A 23,993-nucleotide genomic window follows, 5' to 3' on the forward strand; every position below is an offset into this window, starting at 1 on the left:
ACAAATAACTTTATGGCCTGTGAAAACTACTGTGCTTCTACAGAGTTGAAATAGATCACGGAATAACACTGCAGTTGTCATAAAACACAATTTTAACACTCACCTCTAAGCAAAACAATGAGTAAATCCTCATGTTATAAGGAATACAGACAGAAACCCAATCTAGGCATATTTTATGAAGGATTTAGGAATACAGCTACATAAGACATGCCCCACAGTGTTTATTAATAGTAGAACATAAACTAAGTTAATACAGTAGAACTACTGGAGAACAAAGTGACTTAACATAGTCTCTGGCAACCGGTTTTACAATTCTATATTATTGTGTTAATTATATAAACTTGGCAAACAACAACTCTGACTGCATCTTCCAACTGTTCAGCAGTGACCACATATCTTTGACGTGAAATTTTATATTCAAGAAAGTAAGGTCTCGTAAATAGAACACAAATAAAAAGAACAAACAGGAAGCTGGGATTCCTTCAGCATTTACAGTTTACATTTAAAATGGCTAGCCACACAACATAAATAAATAGCTGAACTCTCTATTCATCACAGTAAACTCTATTCAATGGTGATTTAACTGTTTTAGCTACTTTAATGCATTGCATGGGGCCCTGTTATTTAAATTACGTTGTATCTATCTTTATTGGTGCCATATATCCCAGTTATGTCCAGTTATTGCATTTCATTCTTCAGGACTTTTGAATGCAAGGAGAGAACTTCTGTAATACTCCTAATTCACAATAGCACTGAAAATTGCCTCAAGATTCAGGGGAGAAGGTTTAGTACAGAGATGAGGAGAAACTGTTTTTCCCAGAGAGTTGTGAATCTGTGGAATTCTCTGCAAGGGAAGCAGTTGAGGCTTCTTCACTAAATATATTTAAGATACAATTAGATAGATTTTTACATAGTAAGGAAATTAAGGGTTATTGGGAAAGGCAGGTAGATGGAGCTGAGTTTACAGACAGATCAGCAATGATCTTATTGAATGGTGGGGCAGGCTCGATGGGCTGGATGGCCTACTCCTGCTCCTATTTCTTATGTTCTTATGCAGACAATTACCTTAAGCGTAAAGCCAAAGTTACACAGGAATGGCTTAAAAACAACAACGTTAATGTCCTGGAGTGGCCAAGTCACAGTTCAGACCTCAATCCAAATGAGAATTTGTGGCTGGATTTGAAAAGGGCTGTTCACTCATGATCCCCATGCAATCTAATAGAGCTTGAGCAGTTTTGTAAAGAAGAATGGGGGAAAAATTGCAGTGTCCAGATGTGCAAAGATGATAGAGACCTATCCACACAGACTCAAGGCTGTAATTGCTGCCAAATACTGAATTGAAGGGGGTGAATTTTGTATTTTATATTTGTAATTAATTTAGATCACTTTGTAGAGATCTGCCTTCACTTTGACACGAAAGTCTTTTTCTGTTGATCAGTGTCAAAAAAGCCAAATTAAATCCACTTTGATTTAATGTTGTAAAACAATAAACCATGAACACTTCCGGGGCAGGTGGGGGGGGGGGGGAATACTGTTTATAGGCACTGTATAAGATGCTATGATTCTGCTCCAAGTAAGTTTTTCATTGCACTTGTCAATAACCGTGACTTTGAACTTGTCAATGTGGCAATGAAGCTCAAAATAAGTGAAGTCATACCTCTTCTGTAAGAATTATATGACAATTTAACTTTAATCACCATGATAGTTTGAAGCTACAGACAAAATATTTCAGAAATAACATGTCACAGGATTAGTTAACATGTTGTCTTTGAATATATTTCTATTTAACAGGGTTGGCAGAGAAACATTGTTTCCCAAAATGTATCTGGCCACTAAACTAAGTCACTGTGCATTGGTGGCTAAATTACATTTTCTAATAGTCATGGGAATTGGTTGGGTTGGGGATTCACAATGTAGATTATGGGTAGTATTGTTTTCAGAAGATCCTTTTCAAACTGTGCCCTAAGAGAACAATATAGTAAGGCTGAACAATCAAGATTTAGAAAGGGATAAGTATTTTGAAGCTTTATGTGAGAATCTGTCCATGTTCAAGAAAGATTTTAATCAAGACAAAAAATTAGGTGTACCAAAACAAATTGTACGTGATTTGTAGGAGGTCCAAACTTCCTTTCTTTCTATGCATGCATATGCTCGTGCATAAGACTCTCACCTGATTGACATGTGGGATGATGTCACAGTCTTCCTTCAGCTGCTCTAAATGAGAAATGAGGAAATTGCTCACTCCTATGGATCGACATATCCCTACAAAAAGCAATGTGAGAGACAACAATGCCAGATACTAAGTTACACATCAGAGGATATCCTGAATTTAGAATACTTCTCAGGATGACAAAGGAGTAGAGGCACAAGTGGTTGGATAAAACAACTGTTCACAGAAGACCAGGAACTCCATTATTGAAAGCTTGAACTAGATAACATATCTTACATGTCTGTTCCATCAAACCTTATAAGGAAAGAGTTTTCTAATGCTCACATACTGCAATTCCCTACTGAATAAGAGCTTCAAGTCGAGTGCTGGGAAAATCTAATGAGGCATAAGTGAAAAAACAATTAGAAATGCGTCAGCATCAAAAGGAGGAAATTGTGTGGAGTTGCTTGCCAAATTTGTAGGCAACTGTAATGTATAAGAGGGTCACAGGCAAGGACATAGTTCTCAACAAGGACTATTCTGTTGTCTTTATGAAGGTATGATTTATGGAGAATTAAATGCAATAACGTCTTAATAATACGTGTACTGATCAATGACTTAAAAGTATACACAAAATTACCTTTAGTACTAATCTAGAGTAATGGGTCCAAAGTTACACGTTATTCCAACAATTTGTTACAAAAACTATTTTGCTGATGCTAATGAATGGTTATATTGCAATGGTTAATTTAAAAAGAATACGATTTGAGAATGCAATTATATCAGTAGTATCAACAAATAACATAACAAGTTGAAAAGGCAGTTTCTTCTTAAGGAGCAAAATAAACCACAAACACGAGGAAATCTGCAGATGCTGGAAATTCAAACAACAACATGCACAAAATGCTGGTGGAACACAGCAGGCCAGGCAGCATCTATAGGAGAAGTACTGTCGACGTTTTGGGCCGAGACCCTTCGTCGAAGGTCGTCCTGATGAAGGGTCTCGGCCCGAAACGTCAAAAATAAACCACATTATGTTTGTGCATTCAGTAAAATAGCAATTGAGAAAATCTCAGTCTCTAGCATAGATATGTAGAGGAAACTTTGATGTTTCTACTGAAAAACCTCAAGCTGCTACTGAGAGGTAGCTTGAGGTTTTGCATCTCATGCACAATTTACTTTGCAGAAGTACAATGTAAATTTTAATATAATTACATTATAATATATAATATTAATATATTTACATTTAATATAATATAATTTAATATAATTTAATACAATGTAATTTTAACACTGAATACAATTTACTGGTCAACATTAAAAATCATTTTGAAAATTCCTAATGCTTGAAGTGGTGTTCTTAGCAAAGCTTAGTTTAAAATCTTATCAAGTAAGGTGGTACATAACTAACACTGTAAATCTTAAATTAAAAGGGGAAACACACTGTCAGTATCCTAAAGAGAGAAACAAATTAATGTTTCAGACCTATTGGTGATTTTCATTCAAACCATTAACCTATTTCTCACCTTGAGATCAAACTGACCTGCTGGGTATTGTTACCACTTTCCAGTTTAAAATAAACAATAGGTTTTGAATCACTGCATAATCATATTATATAGCATTCGTGTACTTATCTTTCTTCATCCACGTTAGTATTTAGTTTGGTTGCATTTTGGAATAACCTGGACAGTCAGTGGTTCTGACTTCTGTCCACATTGCTCTGCTTTCCAGAATAAAAGTTTCCTTTAATTGAAAACCAATATGTTGGGATTCTTAGTGGCCCTATAAGTAACATTTCATCTGCAAGTCTTTCGGGGTCACCCATTGTATCTGGTGTTCCTGGTATGGCCTCCTCTACGTCAATGCGATCTAACACAGACTGGGGAACCGCTTTGTTGAGTACTTTTACTCTGTCTGCCGCAAAAGGAAGAACTTCCCAGTGACTGCCCATTTCAATTCTATTTCCCATTTCCATTCTGACATGTTTGTCTACGGCTTCCTCTACTGCACGAGTAAATACTCCATCACCCAGGACATGCCCTTTTCTCATTGTTACAGTCAGGAAGGGCACACAGAAGTCTGAAGGCACACACTCAGCAATTCAAGAACAACTTCTTCCCCTTTGCGGTGCGACTTCCGAATGGACATTGAACCCATGAACACTACCTCACTTTTTAGAAATATATTTCTTCTGTTTTGCACTATTTTTACTCTAACTATTTAACATATACATATACAATTACTGCCTTAGATGATCTCAGCAATGAGATCAACATGCACGAAACAGTGCATCCTAACGCCTTCACCATCATTTTGGGAGATTTTAACCAGGCCAATCTGAAAAAAATCACTAAGCAACTACCACCAACAGATCACTTGCAATACCAGAGGAAACCCCACACTGGACCATTGCTGCACCACCATCGAGAATGCCTACCGGGCTATTCCACGCCCTCACTTCAGGAAGTCTGATCACCTGGCTGTACATCTACTCCCTGAGTATTGGCAGAGACTGAAGACCATAGCACCAAGGTGGTATGGACAAAGGAAGCACAGAACTGCCTACAGGACTGCTTTGAATCGGTGGACTGAACTGTTTTCAGGGATTCATCTTCGAACCTGGGTGAGTTGTTACCGACTTCATTAAAACCTGTGTGGATGAGTGTGTGCATGCAAAGCTTATGGTACATTCCCAAACCAAAGCCACGGATGAATCAGGAAGTACATCATCTGCTGAAGGCTAGATCTGTGGCATTCAAGTCTGGCGACCCAGGCCTGTACCAGAAAACCAGGTATGATTAACAGAGGGCTATTTCAAGGGCGAAGAGACAATATCGAACGAGGTTGAAAGTAGCATCTGATGCACGGCAACTCTGGCAGTGTTTGCAAGACATTACTTCCTACAAAGGGAAACCCAATAGCAAGAATGGCAGCGATGCTTCACTACCAGATGAACTCAACACCTTCTATGCCCACTTTGAAAGGGAGAACACAACTACATTTGTGAAAATCCCTGCTGCACCTGATGACCCTGTGATCTCTGTCTCAAAGGCTAATGTTAGGCTGTCTTTAAAGAGAGTGAACTTCCACAAGGCAGAAGGTCCCAATGGAGTACCAGGTAAAGCTCTAAAAACCTGTGCCAACCAACTAGCAGGAGTATTCAAGGACATTTTCAACCTCTCACTGCCACGGGTGGAAGTTCCCACTTGCTTCAAAAAGGTAACAATTATGCCAGTACCTAAGAAAAATAATGTGAGCTGTCTATCACCCATTAGCACTCACATTGACAGTGATGAAATGCTTTGAAAGGTTGGTCATGGCTAGACTGAACTCCTATCTCAGCAAGGACCTGGACCCATCATAATTTGCCTATCACCACAATAGGTCAACGGCAGATGCAATCTCAATGGCTCTCCACACAGCTTTAGACGACCTGGACAGCACAAACACCTATGTTAGGATGCTGTTCATCGACTATAACTCAGCATTTAATACCATCATTCCCACAATCCTGATTGAGAAGTTGCAGAACCTGGGCCTCTTTACCTCCCTCTGCAATTGGATCCTCGATTTCCTAACCGGAAGACCACAATCTGTGCCGATTGGTGGTAACATCTCCTCCTCGCTGACAATCAACACTGGTGTGCTCAGCCCACTGCTCAACACTATATACACACTGGATAGGCATAGCTCAAATACCATCTATAAATTTGCTGACAATACAACCATTGTTGGTAGAATCTCAGGTGGTGTTGAGAGGACATACAGGAGTGAGATATGCCAACTAGTGGAATGGTGCCGCAGCAACAACCTGGCACTCACCATCTACACCTCGGACTTCAGCTACAACACAGAGTCTTGCCATCTTCAGAAGTTTTCTGATGACTCTGCCATAGTTGGATGCATCAGCAAGGGAGATGAGGCTGAGTACAGGGCGACGGTGGGAAACTTCGTCAGATGGTGCGAGTAGAATCATCTGCAGCTTAATGTGAAAAAGACTAAGGAGCTGGTGGTGGAGCTGAGGAGGGCTAAGGCACCAGTGACCCCTGTTTCCATCCAAGGGGTCAATGTGGACATGGTGGAGGATTACAAATACCTGGGGATACGAATGGACAATAAAATGGACTGGTCAAAGAACACTGAGGCTGTCTCTATTTCCTGAAGAGACTGAGGTCCTTTAACATCTGCCAGATGATGCTGAGGTTGTTCTATGAGGCTGTGGTGGCCAGTGCTATCATGTTTGCTGTTGTGTGCTGGGGCAGCAGGCTGAGGGTAGCAGACACCAACAGAATCAACAAACTTATTCGTAAGGCCAGTGCTGTTGTGGGGGTGGAACTGGACTCTCTGACAGTGGTGTCTGAAAAGAGGATGCTGTCCAAGTTGCATGCCATCTTGGACAATGACTCCCATCCACTCCATAATGTACTGGTTAGGCACAGGAGTACGTTCAACCAGAGACTCATTCCACCGAGATGTAACACTGAGCGTCATAGGAAGTCATTCCTACCTGTAGCCATCAAACTTTACAACTCCTCCCTCGGAGTGTCAGACACCCTGTGCCAATAGGCTGGTCCTGGACTTATTTCCACTTGGCATGATTAACTTATTATTTAATTATTTATGGTTTTATATTGCTATATTTCTTCACTATTCTTGGTTGGTGTGGCTGTAACAAAACCCAATTTTCCTCGGGATCAATAAAGTATGTCTGTCTGTTAGTAAGACGAGAGAGCTGATTGCTGACTTCAGGAAGAGTAAGACGAAGAAACACATACCAATCCTCATAGATGGATCAGAAGTGGAGAGAGTGAGCAGTTTCAAATTCCTGGGACCTCTGAAGATCTAACCTGGTCCCAACATAACGATGTAGTTATAAAGAAGGCAAGACAGCAGCTATACTTCATTAGGAGTTTGAAGAGATTTGGTATGTCAACAAGCACACCCAAAAACTTAAATAGTTGTATCCTGGAGAGTATTCTGACAGGCTGCATCACTGCCTGGTATAACCGGCAAAATGGAGCCAAACGTCAGCTTGTGCCCCATCCTGCAGGCTGCATACGATGAGCTTCGCGCACACTGCCTTAAACATAGGCACTATGTTGTACTGTCTCATTATGCAACACAGCAGACATATTTTAGTCATTTAGCAAGCAGATGAAAAATAAATCTCTAGAAATTCAACACTAGGTGACCTTTATGTAGCACATGTAGTGTAGTTTTATTGCAAGAAGAAATCAAAGGGTTAGTCATCCCTGGGATATTTTTGTTTCTAGTTTCCTAAGGGATCACTATGTGAAATATATCGTAAGTTTCTTCATTTGTAAAATGTATGTTTCAGCTCTAAGCTCAATCTTATCTTATGCAGTGCATCTGGGAGATTTATTGCTTTGTTTAATGTACTTGCGCATTGCTAATTTTTTTAACAACCGTGTACTATTTCACCCCACTCAAAAAGGCTGAAATTGATTGTATGGCTTTGCTCCAAATCCCTCACTTTTTTTTCTCAGACATTTTTCTTTTTAATAATTGTATACATTGGCAACTTTCTGTTTATTTTATGGAGAGACTGGGATTCCCTCTTCACTCTGTGGAAATTTAAATCAGCCTTTCATAAGTTCAGTCTCCCACTATTGTAATTTAAGCATCAGGAAAAAGCTACTGTGTTCCAAATTGAATGCAGAACAGTCACTGGGATTAAACTTAAGCAGTCAGATTTCTGAGTACTGGGAATTAAGGAAAAACTTGTATTCCTACGCTGATGAAATCTAGTTTAATAATATAAAGTACTTTTGTACTTTTTGGAGAGCCATGTTTGTTCTAATAATAGGGCATCTATTTGCAAACAGAAGGGTCCCATAATCAGTACCTAAATAATGAGCAGATAATCTAATTTTTAGTTTTTTGGCTAGGCTATAAATATTCACCAGGCCCCAATTCTAAATGCCAGAAGTTCCTTGAATGCTTCTTTTCCTCCTTGATGTGAGAGGAAGTTATGGTCGTGGAGAGATGTGTGCCAAGATAATCATTGAGAGATCATTAATGTGCCGATTTGAGAATATTATTGCACTGCATTAATAAAGCTACTTTCATGGTTTAAAAAAAGCAAGGAATAGGACAACATTCCTATTCCAAATGTTTACATGATGTGTATTTTCCACAAAAGATCTCTCATATTCATCATTAAAGATCACCTTTAGACGCATAATATTTCTCATTATCAAAAACTCTTCTTAATTCACACAATCCCTGCTGTTTTCTTGCTGCTGAATTGCAAAATAAACACAACCAGATTGCACATTCAGGCTTCAAATTAACAGAATAAGAATTGGGTTTAGTATCAATGTCTTATATGTTGTGAAATTTGTTGTGTTTGTGGCAGCAGCACTGTGCAGAGACATAAACTTGCTATAAATTAAAAATAAATAAGTGCAAAAATTAAGGAATACTAAGGTAGTTTTCATGAATTTATGGACTATCCTTTAACACATGGATGTTATCTTGAGGAATTCCTGCAGAGATATTGTGTGGCTGAACTAATGGAGTTCATAACAATCTTCTTTTATCCTAGACATAATTCGAACCAGCAGAAGATTTCTCTCCATCACGTCCCCACCCCTCCACCACAGTGATTCTCATTGACTCCAGCTCAGTCAGGGTTTCTTGATGCCATACTCAATCAAAGGCTGCCCTGATGTCAAGGGCAGTTACCCTCACTTCATCTCCAAAGTTCATCTCTTTTGTCCATATTTGGACCAAGACCAAATCAGCTGCTAAAGGACTTCATACTTGCCAATACCTCTCTTAGGCACAAAATAATTTCTGACACCCCCATAGTGTAAAAACATGTCCAGCATATGCTACCATGAGAAAAATGATTCTTCTTTAAATTTTTTATTTGTCTTTAAGCCTAGTTTATGCACTACCTGCATACTGTACAGCAGCTTTGATATCAATGTGATCCTAGAGTTTGATGGATTTTAGCAAGAGTTGAAGTATCTGGTTCAAGTTGTGACAGCAAATGCCTCAAGTCCCCATGCATACCAATGTCCAAGTGGTTTCTGTTTTTTGTGAATATGTGGTTCAGTGCACTGAAGCTCTTTCAACAAGGTAGGAGGATGGAATTGCAATGAAGAACAGTTTGGCTCTTCTCCAAAGACCAGGAAACTTTGTATGACAGTGTAGCCACATACCACAAAAGTCAATAATTTTGAAAAGGCATTTTTGCTTCATTATCATTCTGAATTTCAAATTTCTTGTAAGCTCTCTTCCTGTTCTTCCACCTTGCAAAGAAATAGGTTAATTACCCAGTCCAGCATTTCCAAATTGTTCAAATCCTTGAATCAGTTCTGAAAATTCTTCTTCAGTGACTGCAGATGTAAGCATTACTCTTGCAAATCACCATCTGTGAAAGAGAGTGCCATACCTTTCATGCACGGAAATTGAGAGGACATTCTTCTCCCAATGTTTTGCTTACATATTTCCAATTTTCCAATAAAAATGGACACTGCACTTTTTGCCTGGATTAAATTGAAATTCTCACCCTGCAGTTTCATATTGTCATACAGATCAGCTAGGTATGCCAAATCTCTACGTAGAAGTTCAATCTTGTTCCCCAAGCTGTTGTTGATTTAGTGCAAAACTTCAACCACAGTGTTAAAAAGATCAAAAACATTTTAAGAAGCAGCCTTTTGACAGTCAACGTCCTAACTCATCATTATCTTGACATAACTGGTTAAATATTCTGCTATTTAATGGTTTTTCTTTATTTTATTGATAGCAGATATTATAAGAGTGTTGCTTGATAAAAGTCACTGGCAGAGTTTTTTGGCTGTGAGATATTGACAATGGTTTGCAAACATACTTGGAATTTCTTTTTTCATAAATGCCATTAAACCAGCATGGCGACTTGTCATATATAGTGCTCCATCTATTGCACACACAAAAAAAATCATGTTCCTAATCAGAATACTTTTATCTTCAATTCACATTTTGAACTCATTGTAGATTGATTCTCCATTAATATTGGTTTTAACTTTTTACAAAAGAGAATGTCTTCGTAAACTTTTCCATTTTTGATTAATGGAACATATCCCATTAGCAATGTCTCATTGTCTCACACAATTAATCATACAGTTGCATCTCAAATTCTGTTTTGTAGCTCTGTGCATCATTGATACTCAATGTCTTCACTCATTTCATCATTACGACGAATTACAGAGTTATTATTCAGAGGAATTGATTTTAAAATACTGGTATCCATTTTGAGAACAGTAGTGAGCACTTACAATACAGCAAACATTATTAACCTTTCACCAATTGTATGATATTTTCCACAGTTAGCTATCATTTTGGAAATGTTATAAGAAGGAATGAGACCATTATAAGGGTCATTGACTGGAGCGTGCAATGCTTTTCAAATGCTTCTTTCATTTTCTGGAACTGAGTAATACCATAAGTAGTCTTTTCAGGGTGTCTTTTATGGAAGTGTTCCTGCAATCTTGATGGTTTCAAGGCTTCATTAGACAGTACAGTATTACAAATAAGACACATGGGGTGTCGCTGATCTGATGAAAACAGAATAAAACCACACTCCAAGTATGTAAAATTGTATTGACGCGCTTTCTGTAGTTTCTGTATCTTAGCAGGATTAGAGTTCAAGACCTTACCGCCTTCATACTCAAGACATCAAGCTGTATGTATTTATCCATCATTAACGGAGCTAAATTAAAATAAAAAATTAACACAAACTGGGAATGCCTATCAGATGTTGATGATGATAACTAGTTGACACGGTTGGTCAGGTCTTGTACCTCAAGTTAGGGTACTGCTACTGCAACCTCACCCCAAGAAACTTGAACGCTCCCCAATGATTTCTATTTCCCCTAATGCCCCCTTAGGACACATAACTGCCTCTGTTGGGAATCACTGGTCACTGTCCTTCTGCAGGCTCCCTGCTTCCACAACACTACCTGCCCCCCACCTGTCTTTGTATCATCTGTAAACTTGGCCATAAAGCCATCAATTCCATCATCCAAATCACTGACGTATAATGTGAAAAGAAGCAGTCTCAATAATGACCCCTGTGGAAAACCGCTTGTCACAAACCAGAATAGGCCCCTTTTACTCCGACTCTTTGCTTTCTGCCAGTCAGTCAATCTTCTATCCATGCTAGTTTCTTTCCTGTAATACCATGGGCTTTTATCTTGTTAAGCAGCCTCATGTGAGGCACCTTGTCAAAGGCTTCTGAAAATCAGAGTACATAACATTCGCTGACTCTCCTTCGTCTTATCTGCATGTTACTTCTGCAAATAATTCCAACACATCAGTCATGCAAGATTTCCCCTTAAGGAAATCATGCTGACTTTGGTGTACTTTATCATGCACCTCCAAGTACCCTGAAACCTCATCCTCACAACATCTTCCCAACCACTGAAGTCAGGTTAACTGGCCTATAATTTCCTTATTTCTGCCTCCCTCCCTTCTTAAAGAGTGGAGTGACATTTTCAATTTTCCAGCTGTCTGGAACCATGCCATAATCTATTGATTCTAGAAAGATCGTTACTAATGCCTCCACAGTTACCTTTTTCAGAACCCTGTGGTGTAGTCCATCTGGTCCAGGTTACTTAACTACCTTCAGAATTTTCAGCTTCCCAAGTACCTTCTCCTAAGTAATAGCAAGTACACTCACTTCTGCCCCCTGCACTCCTATTTCTGGCATACTGCTAATGTCTTCCACAGTGAAGACTGACCCAAAATACTTATAAGCTTGTCTGCCATTTCTTTGTCTCCATTACTACCTCTCCAGCAACATTTTCCACTGGTCCACCATCCACTCTTGCCTCTCTACTCTTTAAATATCTGGAAAAAAAACTTTTCGTATCCTTTTTGATATTTTTGGCTAGCTTACCTTCATATTTCATCTTTTCTCCCCTTATGTTATTTTTAAGTTGCCCGCTGTTGATTTTTAAAAGCTTCCCAATCCTCCAACACCCCACTACTTTTTGCTATATTATATGCCTTCTCTTTCGCTCTTATGCTGTCTTCGACTTCCTTTGTCAGCCACAGTTGCCTCATCCTCCCTTTAGAATACTTTTTCATCTTTGGGATGTACTCATCCTGTGCCTTCGAACACCTCCCCCCCCCATCCCCGGAAACACCAGCCACTGTTGTTCTGCCATCATCCCTGCTAATGTCCCGTTCCAATCAGCTTTGGCTACTCCTCTCTGATGCCTTTGTAATTCCCTTTACTCCATTGTAATAGTGATACATCTGATTTTTATCTTCTCCCTCTCAAACTACAGGATGAATTCTATCATATTATGATGACTGCCTCCCACCAAGGGTTCTTTTATCTTAAGCTCTCTAATCAAATCTGGTTCATTACACAACACCCAATCCAGAATTGCCTTATCCCTAGTGGATTCAACCACAAGCTGCTCTGAAAAAGAATCCCATAGATGTTCTACAAGTTCCCTCTCTAGGAACTCAACCTGAGCTTCTGTCTTTAATCAAGCTATATATAGATCATTGCATCCTTTCTCCTATAATCTGCTGTCCAGTTTATCTTGTGGCTTTTTAGAGCACTTTAACTTCAATGCTGATATCAGCCAGGCAACTGGCCATCTCTGAGGCTCAGCCGGGAAGGGTACAGTCAGGCAGAACTATATTGACATGAGAATTGATAGTTCGGGGAACAGACAGGAGATTCTGTGGCCACCAAAGAAACCCCAGGATGATGTATTGCCTCTTGGGTACCAGGGTCCAGGATGTCTGCAGAATATTCTTAGGGGGGAGGGTGAGTGGCCAGAGCTCGTGGTGCACATTTGCACCAATGACATAGGTAGAAAAGTGTAAGACATACTGCACAGAGAGCAAAGGGAGTTAGGAAAGAGGCTGAAGATCAAGACCTCCGTGGTAGTAATCTCTGGATTACTCCAGTGCCATGTGCTAGTCAGGGCAGGAATAGGATGATAGTACAGCTGAATGAGTGGCTGACGAACTGGTGCAGGGGTGACCTGACAAAAGTGATGGTTGCACCTATCAGAATCAGAATCAGGTTTAATATCATTGGCATAAGTCATGAAATTTGTGGTTTTGTGGCAGCAGTACACTGCAATGCCTAATAATTTAAAAAACTGTATGTGAAAGTCTTAGATATATATAAAACTATGGCGTCAAAGACTTTTGCACAGTATTATATTTGTCAATGTGGAGCACAGAGAGTAAGTTTGCAAATCTGGCGAGAGCAAAGGATATTGGGAATGGCGAGGGAAGAGCATTGCAGGAGGAGTGTGGGACAGCAGGTAGAAGAGTGCCAAGGGTTGGGGGAGGGGGCAGTTGGCATAGCTGCAGACACCAGGAAAGGTCATTTGATTCCAAACAATTGGTTTATTGATAATTACAGAACATCTCTCCAGTGCTTCCTGCACCCTCCCCTCTCCCTTCCTCTTTTCCCAACCATGATTTCCCTCTCCCTGATCCCTTCCCATTCTCAGTCCACAATAGAAACCCATACCAGAATCAGGTTTATCATCACTCACATATATCATGAATTTTGTTTTTTTCTGTGGGTGCAGTACATAAAGTTACTACAGAACTGTTGAAAGGACTTCAGCACCCTAGATGTATATGTGTTCTTAAAACTTCTGCAAGTACTGCATATATTAAAAAAAATTAAATCAAATTAGTGCAAAAAAACAAGAAAAATATAGTGAAGTATTGTTCGTGGGTTCATTATCCATTTAGAAATCTGATGGTGTGTCTTCAGGCTCCTGTATGTACCTGCTTCTTGATGTTAACGATGAGAAGAGGGCATGTCCTGGATGATGGGGGTCCTTAATTATGGATATCACCTTTTGAAGATGTCCCTGATGCTGAGGAGGATAGTGCCCATGATGGAGGCATGCAGATGGTGATGTAACCAGTTAGAATGCTCTCCACAATATATCTGCAGAAATTTGCGAATGTCATTGGTGATATTCCAAGTCTTCTCAAATTCCTAACAAAGTTAGATAGATAGATAGATAGATAGATAGATAGATACTTTATTCATCCCCATGGGGAAATTCAACATTTTTTCCAATGTCCCATACACTTGTTGTAGCAAAACTAATTACATACAATACTTAACTCAGTAAAAATATGATATGCATCTAAATCACTCTCTCAAAAAGCATTAATAATAGCTTTTAAAAAGTTCTTAAGTAGTTTACTTAAATACATTAAATACAATCAACCCTGGCACTTTAACATATCTTACTCCTGGCGGTTGAATTGTAAAGCCTAATGGCATTGGGGAGTATTGACCTCTTCATCCTGTCTGAGGAGCATTGCACTGTCTGAGGAGTTCAGCCACTATTGTGCATTCACTGTAATTGCATCAGTATGTTGAGCTCAGGATAGATCTTCAGAGATGTTGACACCCAGGAACGTGATACTGCTCCATTGCTGATCCCCCAGCAAGGACTGGTTTGTTTCTGAAGTCCACAATCAATTCCCTAGTCTTACTAACATTGACTACAAGCACTCAACCATCTGATCTATCTTGCTCCTGTAGGCCTCCTTGTCATCACCTGAAATTCTGCGAACAATAGCTGTGCCATTGGCAAATTCATAGATGTTGCCTGAGCTATGCCTAGCCACATAGTCATGGGTATAGAGAGAGTAGAGCAGTGGGCTAAGCACACATCCTCAACGTGCATCAGTGTTGACTGTCAGTGAGGAAGAGATGTTCTTTCCAATCCACACAGACTGTGGTCACCCGGTGAGGAAATCAAGAATACATTTTCAGAGGGAATACAGAGACCCAGGTTTTGGAGCTCGTTGATTAGAACAGAGGGTAATGTTACATTGAACACTGAGCTGTATACAACAAACAGCAGCCTGATGTCGGAATTGCTATGGTCCAAGTAGAGAGCCAGTGAGATTGTATCAGCTGTAGACATATTATGGCGATAGGCAAATTGCAGCGGCTTCAGGTCCCTGCTTAGGAAGGAGTTGATTTTAGCCATGACCAACCTCTCAAAGCACTTCATCACAGTGCCACTGGGCTGTAGTCATTGAAGCAGCTCAGCCTGCTCTTCTTGGGCACTGGTATTATTGTCATCCTTTTGAAGCATGTGGAAACCTTCGACCACTGTAGTGAGTGTTTGAAGGTGTCCTTGAGCACTCTGCCATTTGGTCAGTACAGGTTTTTAGTACCCAACCAGGCACACTATTGGGGCCTGACATCTTACAGGGGTTCACCTTCTTGAAGGATTGTCTTGCGTTGACATTTGTGATGGAGATCATAGAGTCATCAGATGCTGTGGGGACTCATAAAGATGTTACTTTCCATTTCAGAGTATGCTTAGAAGGAGTTGTGCTCATTGGGAGTGAAGCAACACTGCCGTTTATGCTGTTAGTGCTATAGTAGGTAATGGTATGTAAATCCTGCAAACTGCTGTGCATCTGATTCAATCTCTAATTTCACACAGAATTCTCTTTTTACTCTCATGATGACTCTCTGTAGCTCATACCTGGCCTTTACAAAGGATTCTGGATTACTGGTCTTGAACACCAGAGGAAGTGGTGGTTATGATTACTAATTTAAAATTTGGACAGGCAAGGTTGGAGATTTGGTCATAATGTAGACTCCCATATAACATTCCTGCCAGCTGGTTGGCACAGGTTTTCAGAGCAGACTTAAACTGGAGAAGAATCAATATCTTGGCTGGGAGGTTTACTAATGCTACCAGGAAGGAGTTAAACTAGTTTTGCAGGGGGATAGGAACCAGAACGCCATGTCAGAAGGTAGAGGGATGAAGAGGACGTACATGTCAGGGCCAGTAAAACAAGCAGCAGCAAAGTAATAGATAGGATGGGACAGATTGTTTGAAGTGTGTATATTTTAATGTTGGTAGTATTATGGGTAAAGGTGATGAACTCATATGGAACAGTACATGAAACTATGATGTTGTGACTATTATAGAGACTTGGTTGAGAGAGGGACAGGACTGGGTGCTTAATGTTCTAGAGTTTCAATATTTTAGAAGAGAAGAGAAGGAAGTAGAAGAGCAGTGGGGTGAGTTGCATAATGAATCAGGGACAATATCACAGCTGTACCCAGAGAGGACATCCACTGAGTCTAAAGGGGTAGCACTAAAAAGATAAATAGTGTGCAATCACTCGGATGGCATTGAACTACAGACACCCCAATAGCCACTGAGACATTGGGGAACATGTACTGGAAAAGTATAGGGCTGTTGTCATGGGGGGGGGGGGCTTCACTAATATAAACTGGGACCTTCTTAGTGCAAGGGATTTAGATGGAGCAGAATTTGTTATATACATCAAGGAGGGCATCTTAAATCAATATGGAGATAGCCAACAAGAAGAGGAACTGTACTGGATCTGCTGTTGCATAATAAGCCTGGCCAGCTGACCGACCTTATGAGCAGTTAGGGAACAGTGACCACAACTCCTTGAGTTTTAAGGCAGCAAGATAAGGATAAGTATGGACCTTGTGGGAGAGTATTAAATAGAAGTAGGGCAAATTATGAGAGCATTTCGCAAGAACTAGGGAGAAATAATTGGGAATAGCTGCTTTTGGGCAAGTCCACATCTGACACATGGAGGGTGTTTAAAGACCAACTGCACAGCATACAGGACAGATATGTTCCAGTCAGAAGGAAGGACAAGGATGACAATATAAGAGAACTTTGGATGTAGGAGGAGGAGATGAACTTAGTCAAGAAGAAAAAAGGAAAAATATATAAATCATAGGAAGCTAGAATTAAATAGAGCCCTTGAGAGTAATAAAGAATCCAGAAAAGAACTCAAGAACTGTATTAGGAAAGCTAGGAGGGGCCATGAAAAATCCTTGGCAAGAAAGATTAAAGTGAATCCCAGGGTATTCCATACATAGATCAGAAGCACAAGGATAACTAGGGTGGTGGTAGGATCACTCAAGGATAAAGGGGGGAAATTTGCTTGGATGCAAAGGATGTGGGTGAAGTCCTTAATGAGTACTTTACATCAGTATTTACCAAGGAGAAGGATGTGGAGGATATGGAGATCAGTGCTGAGAGTATTAATAAACTAGGGCATTTTGAAGTAAAGGAGAAAGTAGTGTTGGGTCTCTTAAAGAGCATTAAAGTGGATGTCTCCAGGACCTGATGGAATATACCCCAGGTTATTGAGAGAGGCATGTGAAGAAATTGCTGGGGCCTTCTCCAGTATCTTTGTGTCCTCTCTAGCCACAGGTAAGTCCCCAAAAGACTGGCAAGTAACTAATGTTGTTCCAGAAGAAAAACAGAGATAATTCTGGAAACTAAAGAATTTTTAGGGATAGAATTTATGGGCCTTTAGAATTAGGGAGAACCAGCATGGCTTTGTGCAGGGCAAGTCACATCTTATTAACTTGATTGAGTTCTTTAGTGAGGTGATGAGGATAAATTATGAAGGTAGAGCTATGGATGCTGTCTACATGGATTTAGTAAGGCATTTGACAAGGTCCCTCATGGGAAATTAAGATACATGGGATCAACTGGGATCTGTACTGGGACTTTTGCTGTTTGTGATGTATAAAAATGGCCTGGATGAAAATGTAGGTGGGTGGGTTAGTAAGTTTGCAGATGATACAAAGATTTGTGGTGTTGTAGATAGCATAGATGACTGGGAAAGAATACAGTAGGATATAGATCATTTACAGAAATGAGTGGAGAAATAGCAGATGGAGTTTAAACCAGCCAATTGTGAACATGGGGCAACCTTAGCAGTGTTGAGGAGCAGAGGGATCTTGGGGTCCAAGTTCGTAGCTCCTTGAAAGCAGTTACACAGGTTGGTAACCTGGTTAAGAAGGCATATGACATGCTTGCCTTTATTAGTCAAGGCATTCAGTTCAATAGTCTGGAATAGCCGGCAGGTGTTAAGAGTGGGATCCCTCACCTCTGCCCCTCTGAACCTCAACAAAGGTGCCCCTCAGGGCTGTGTACTAAGCCCCCTCCTTTACTCATGACTGTGTTGCCACCCACAGCTCCAATCTGCTAATTAAATTTGCGGATGACACTATACTGATTGGCCTAATGTCAAATAACAATGAGGCAGCCTACAGAGAGGAAGTCATCACCCTGACACAGTGGCGTCAGGAAAACAACCTCTCCCTCAACAGGGCAAAAACAAAGGAGCTGGTTGTGGACTACAGAAGGAATAGAGACAGGCTAACCCCTATAGACATACCGTAGATTCCGGATTATAAGCCGCTACTTTTTTCCCACATTTTGAACAGCTTTGAACTCTGCGGCCTATAATCCAGAGCGGCTAATACATGGTTTTTTTTCATGCCGCCTCGTAAACATTTTGCCTCGTAACAGTAGACCAATAAAATTGATGAGTAGTTCACAGAGGTCCAATGAAATTGTACGATAAATCAAGCGCACTTTCACAATTAAATTATTGTAAATCAGTCATTTGTACTCACCCTCATCAACATGGAAAATACTCGAAGAAAAGCAAGACCCGAGCGCGTCAGACCCGATTAGACCCGATCGCGTTACGCAAGCGCGTCAGACCCGATTAGACCCGATCGCGTTACGCAAGCGCGTCAGACCCGATTGGACCCGATCGCGTACGCAAGCGCGTCAGACCCGATTGGACCCGATCGCGTTACGCAAGCGCGTCAGACCCGATTGGACCCGATCGCGTTACGCAAGCGCGTCAGACCCGATTAGACCCGATCGCGTTGCGCAAGCGCGTCAGACCCGATTAGACCCGAGCGAAAACGCTGCTTTTAAGTTAAAGTCGATCAATAACTTTTCCTGGTAGGCTGCAGTATATATATTTTTACCAGTCGCTAGGAGATATTGGAATGTTGTTCGTGCTGTTCAGTAAAAAAGTATATGCAACGTAATTTGTGTTACCGATACGTATGTATATTTAAAAGTAGCGGTGCGGCCTAAAATCCGGTGCGGCCTTTACAATTAAAAAATTGATTTTATTTCTAAAATTAGAGCCTGCGGCTTTTAATCAGGTGCGCTCTGTAGTCCGGAATCTACGGTAAATGGATCTAGGGTTGAGAGGGTGAACAGCTTTAAGTTCCTGGGCATAAACATCACTGAGGATCTTACATGGTCTATACGTACTGGCTATGTGGTGAAAAAGGCCTCTTTCTTTCAGTGCCTCTTTCACCTCAGACAGTTGAAGAAGTTTGGTATGGCCCCCCCAAATTCTAAGAACTTTCTATAGGAGCACGATTGAGAGCATCCTGACTGGCTCCTTCACTGCCTGGTATGGGAACTGTACTTCCCTCAATCGCAGGACTCTGCAGAGATTGGTGCCAAGAGCCCAGCACATCTGTAGATGCGAACTTCCCACTATTCGGGACATTTACAAAGACAGGTGTGTAAAAAGGGCTGAAGGATCATTGGGGACCTGAGTCACCCCAACCACAAACTGTTCCAGCTGCTACCATCTGAGAAACAGTACTGCAGCATAAAAGCCAGGACCAACAGGCTCCAGGACAGCTTCTTCCACCAGGCCATCAAAATGATTAATTCATGCTGATGCAACTGTATTTCTATGTTATGTTGACTATCCTGTTGTACATAATATTTATTATAAGCTACTATAATTGCATATTGCACATTTGAACGGAGATGTACCATGAAGAGTTTTACGCCTCATGTATTTGAAGGGAGTAAGTAATAAAATCATTTCAATTCAATTCAAGTATGTTGCAGCTGTATAAAACCCTAGTTAGGCCGCATCTGGAGTATTGCATACAGCTCTGGTCACTCCATTGTAGGAAGGATATCGAAGCTTTGGAGATAGTGCAGAAGAGGTTACTAGGATACTGCCTGGATTAGAGGGCACATGCTAAAGAAGAGATTGGGCAAACTTTGGTTGTTTTCTCTGGAGCGGTGGAGGCAGAGGGGAGATCTAATAGAGGTTTATAAGATTATGAGAAGTATAGATAGAGTAGACAGAGGGTATATTTTTTTCCCATGGTTCAAATGTCTAAAACAAAGACATACATTTAAGGTGAGGGGGATAATTTCAAAGGAGATATGAGAGGCAAGCTTTGTTGTCTTGATTTCACATACAGAGAGTTGTGGGTGCTGGATTGTGCTGCCTGGGATGGTGGTAGATTAGACACTTTTAGATAGGCTCACTAGTGTGAGGAAAATGGAAGGATATGGCTGAAGGGCCTGTTCCACTGCTGTGCTGTTCTATGTTCTATTAACCTACTGCAATAAAAATTTGACTTTCTATGTATTTTTATACAGTGATTATTCCAACCATGTCAGCACAACATATTCAGTGGCATTACCCCATCACTGCTTAAGTAATTTCCTATCAAAAATCATATGAATAATTGCCTTCATTTGACTTCTTGTCACCCTATTCTGCAATTCAATAATATATTAAATATTACATGACAATCTAATCAGGCTTTTTATATTGACAGAATAAAGGCTTAATAAAGGCTCAAAATAACTTGCAGTTAGCACAAGGCTTGGGGCATCGGCATTCCGAGTTCATTTCATTTGGATGCCAATAGAGAAGTCACATTTTCTGTACAAGTGATGCTTACTTGGATGCATGGAAGATATGCCTGTGGAAGTTACCATTATGAAGTGTGTAAAATGGGCAGAAATGATATGTAAACATTTTCAAATCTTATTTCTGAGGAATGTTTCAAATTAATCTATTAATGAAATAGCCATTACCAAGCTATTTTGACCAATGTGACATTGTAAACAAAATGCAAACTCTCTCAAGTTATACCTTGACAAGACCAAACAACTTTATAGATAATTACAACAAGTGTTAATTGCCATCAATTCAAATACCAATATTCTCACAATGGATTTCTTAGTAAGAAAATTGAGGCATACATTAATGCTTAGCAACATCTTTTTTTGGGGCAACCTATTCATATCACTAAGGTCTATTGAACAATAACATTTTGTTCTTCTGGTTATCTTCAAATATTTTTCTTAGTCAATAGTTTAATGTTTATTGAAAAACTGACATTTATTGGACTGTCAAATAATTGAAAGATAGGTTTAAACGAAAGAAAAAATAAATTAGTTAAAAGCAAACAAGCTCTTACTTAAAATAAACTCTAGAAAATTCTTGATGTTGGTTAAGAACATCCAGTTCTAATATTTTGTACCAATTACTGTACTTGGAAACAGAACTGTACTGCTCCAAACAACTTTGCTTCTGATCATGTTGTAATTTGTAAAATAAGCTAATTTTTCTGGAAAATAAAGTTTGATAATGAGAATGAAAATTTTAAATTAGTTAGTTTGTTTTTCGTAATGATCTTTAATCTGCTGCAAAGGACAGCTTTGTGTATTACATTTTTTAATCATACCAATTACTAGCCATTGCAAAATTTAATAAATGATGTACTTAGAAGGTATTTATATTATTAATAATTTAGGAAACTTGATTTTACAGCATATTTGAAAACAAACTACTTGAGGATAAATTCTGTACTGCAGTGGTTTGGAAGAATCCTTCTTACAACATACCAGTTTTAGATTTTATTGAAGAAACTGTACTTATCCTACAGATCTTTATTTGAGGACAGTCCCACTGTAGAAAGCTTTCACTTTGCAGACAGCCATAAATTATAAACATTAAAAAAAATCAAAGTTTTCTGGAATTTTCTACTGATCAGTAAAATGTCACAAGTTACAACGTTACCAAAGTGATACTATCCATATAGTTGCAAAGCACGTTCCCAAGTTTGTTTGTTCAATGTCAGGCTTTGTTTCTTCCAATGAACCCCTCGAAGAAAGGGTATGCGTATTCAATTAGTCGATGTTGTAAGGAAATAAAACTCCAACAATTTTGTGCCCTCAGGACTTTGGTGGTGCTGGTCTAACAGGTTCTCAGGACTACTGGATACTAATCCTATTGATACACCAACACTTTTAAATATTTTATACATGTAGATCTATTTTTCTGGGAACCAGCTGAGTTTAAAGGAAATGCGGGAACTGTGCCCCAGTTAGTTTAAAAGGACCATGGGAAAATGGTCTGGTGAGTTTAAAGTGAACGTGGGTAACAGGCCCCATTAAATTTAAAAAGAGTGTGGGAACAGTCTCAATGAATTTGAAGTGAGTGTGGGACACAGCACCAGGTGAACCACTGAAATTCCTGACAAAGCAGATGGTGGATTATCAGAGAATTAATGTATATAAATATTAATGTGAGATTAAGATCACATTTTTCTATCTTTCCTCAAACACTGCAACCCCTTATTTTCTCTCATAACTGCTGTGTGCTTCCTCATCTGTCACTCTATTATTGATAATAGGGCCTTAATTCTCCAAAGTGCTTAACCCTTTCCCAGGTGGAAAAGGTCCTTCAGAAATCAACTTCCTTTCACTATACTTCCACTCACCATTATTCTACTCCTGCTGCTGTTAACAACTAACTCTTAACTGAAGATGTGTAAAGATTTGCAGAAGTACAGCATATTATTTTTCTTCCCCTCAAGCTATAAATGAAGTCTGCTTTCTGCTGATACATATTTATTAATTCTGCCCTTTCAGCTCTGTAGTAGTAGCTCTGATTTTGGTTTTGTGGATTAGCTCAGTCTTTCTTTCAGCAGTTTCACATTTAAGAATCAGTAACAGTCATTGCAAATTTGCTTTCTGTGTCCCATTCCTGTCTCCTTGTTGGCTCTCCCTGCTTTCCAAATAATTCTCCAAAATGTTTAGATGAAAGATGTATGTGACAGATGTATGTGTTGGGGAGCACTTCGGGTCCAGTGATCACAATAGCATTAGCTTCAATATAATTATGGAGAAGGACAGGACTGGACCTAGAGTTGAGATTTTTGATTGGAGAAAGGCTAACTTTGAGGAGATGCGCAGGGATTTAGAGAGAGTGGATTGGGTCAAGTTGTTTTATGGGAAGGATGTAATAGAGAAATGGAGGTCATTTAAGGGTGAAATTATGAGGGTACAGAATCTTTATGTTCCTGTTCGGTTGAAAGGTAAGGTTAAAGGTTTGAAAGCGCCATGGTTTTCAAGGGATATTAGAAACTTGGTTCGAAAAAAGAGGGATGTCTACAATAGATATAGGCAGCATGGAGTAAAGGAATTGTTCGAGGAATATAAAGAATGTAAAAGGAAACTTAAGAAAGAGATTAGAAAAGCTAAAAGAAGTTATGAGTTTGGTTTGGCAAATAAGGTGGAAGTAAATCCGAAAGGCTTCTACAGTTATATTAAAAGCAAGAGGATAGTGAGGGATAAAATTGGTCCCTTAGAGAATCAGGGTGGTCAGCTATGTGTGGAGCCGAGGGAGATGGGAGAGATTTTGAACTATTTCTTCTCTTCGGTATTCACTAAGGAGAAGGATATTGAATGGTGTAAGGTGTGGGAAACAAGTAAGGAAGTTATGGAACCTATGACAATTAAAGAGGTGGAAGTACTGGCGCTTTTAAGAAATTTAAAAGTGGATAAACCTCCGGGTCCTGACCGGATATTCCCCAGGACCTTGAGGGAAGTTTGTGTAGAGATAGCAGGAGCTCTGACGGAGATCTTTCAGATGTCATTAGAAACGGGGATTGTGCTGGAGGATTGGCGTATTGCTCATGTGGTTCCATTGTTTAAAAAGGGTTCTAGAAGTAAGCCTGGCAATTATAGACCTGTCAGTTTGACATCAGTGGTGGGTAAATTAATGGAAAGTATTCTTAGAGATAGTATTTATAATTATCTGGATAGACAGGATCTGATTAGGAGTAGCCAGCATGGATTTGTGCATGGAAGGTCATGTTTGACAAACCTTATTGAATTTTTTGAAGTAGTTACGAGGAATGTTGACGAGGGTAAGGCAGTGGATG

The 23,993-nt window shown here is 39.8% G+C and overlaps 1 protein-coding gene across 7 annotated transcripts in view; it reads right to left on the bottom strand.

The window, feature by feature from the left end:
* Positions 1–23,993, bottom strand: part of LOC140737162 (uncharacterized oxidoreductase ZK1290.5) — a 133,186-nt gene that overhangs the window by 32,524 nt on the left and 76,669 nt on the right. For 6 of the 7 annotated variants that reach the window (XR_012101070.1, XR_012101071.1, XM_073063381.1 and 3 more), the window contains one exon: positions 2,171–2,262. Coding sequence is in view for 5 of the 7 variants with exons in the window: in XM_073063381.1 (XP_072919482.1) it covers positions 2,171–2,262 (92 nt within the window). In the remaining 2 variants the exon portion in view is untranslated. The remainder of the gene's footprint in view (positions 1–2,170; positions 2,263–23,993) is intronic. The other variant, XM_073063384.1, reaches the window with a different exon arrangement.

Source organism: Hemitrygon akajei, chromosome 12 (assembly GCF_048418815.1).
Source record: "Hemitrygon akajei chromosome 12, sHemAka1.3, whole genome shotgun sequence".
Taxonomy (NCBI): Eukaryota; Metazoa; Chordata; class Chondrichthyes; order Myliobatiformes; family Dasyatidae; genus Hemitrygon; species Hemitrygon akajei.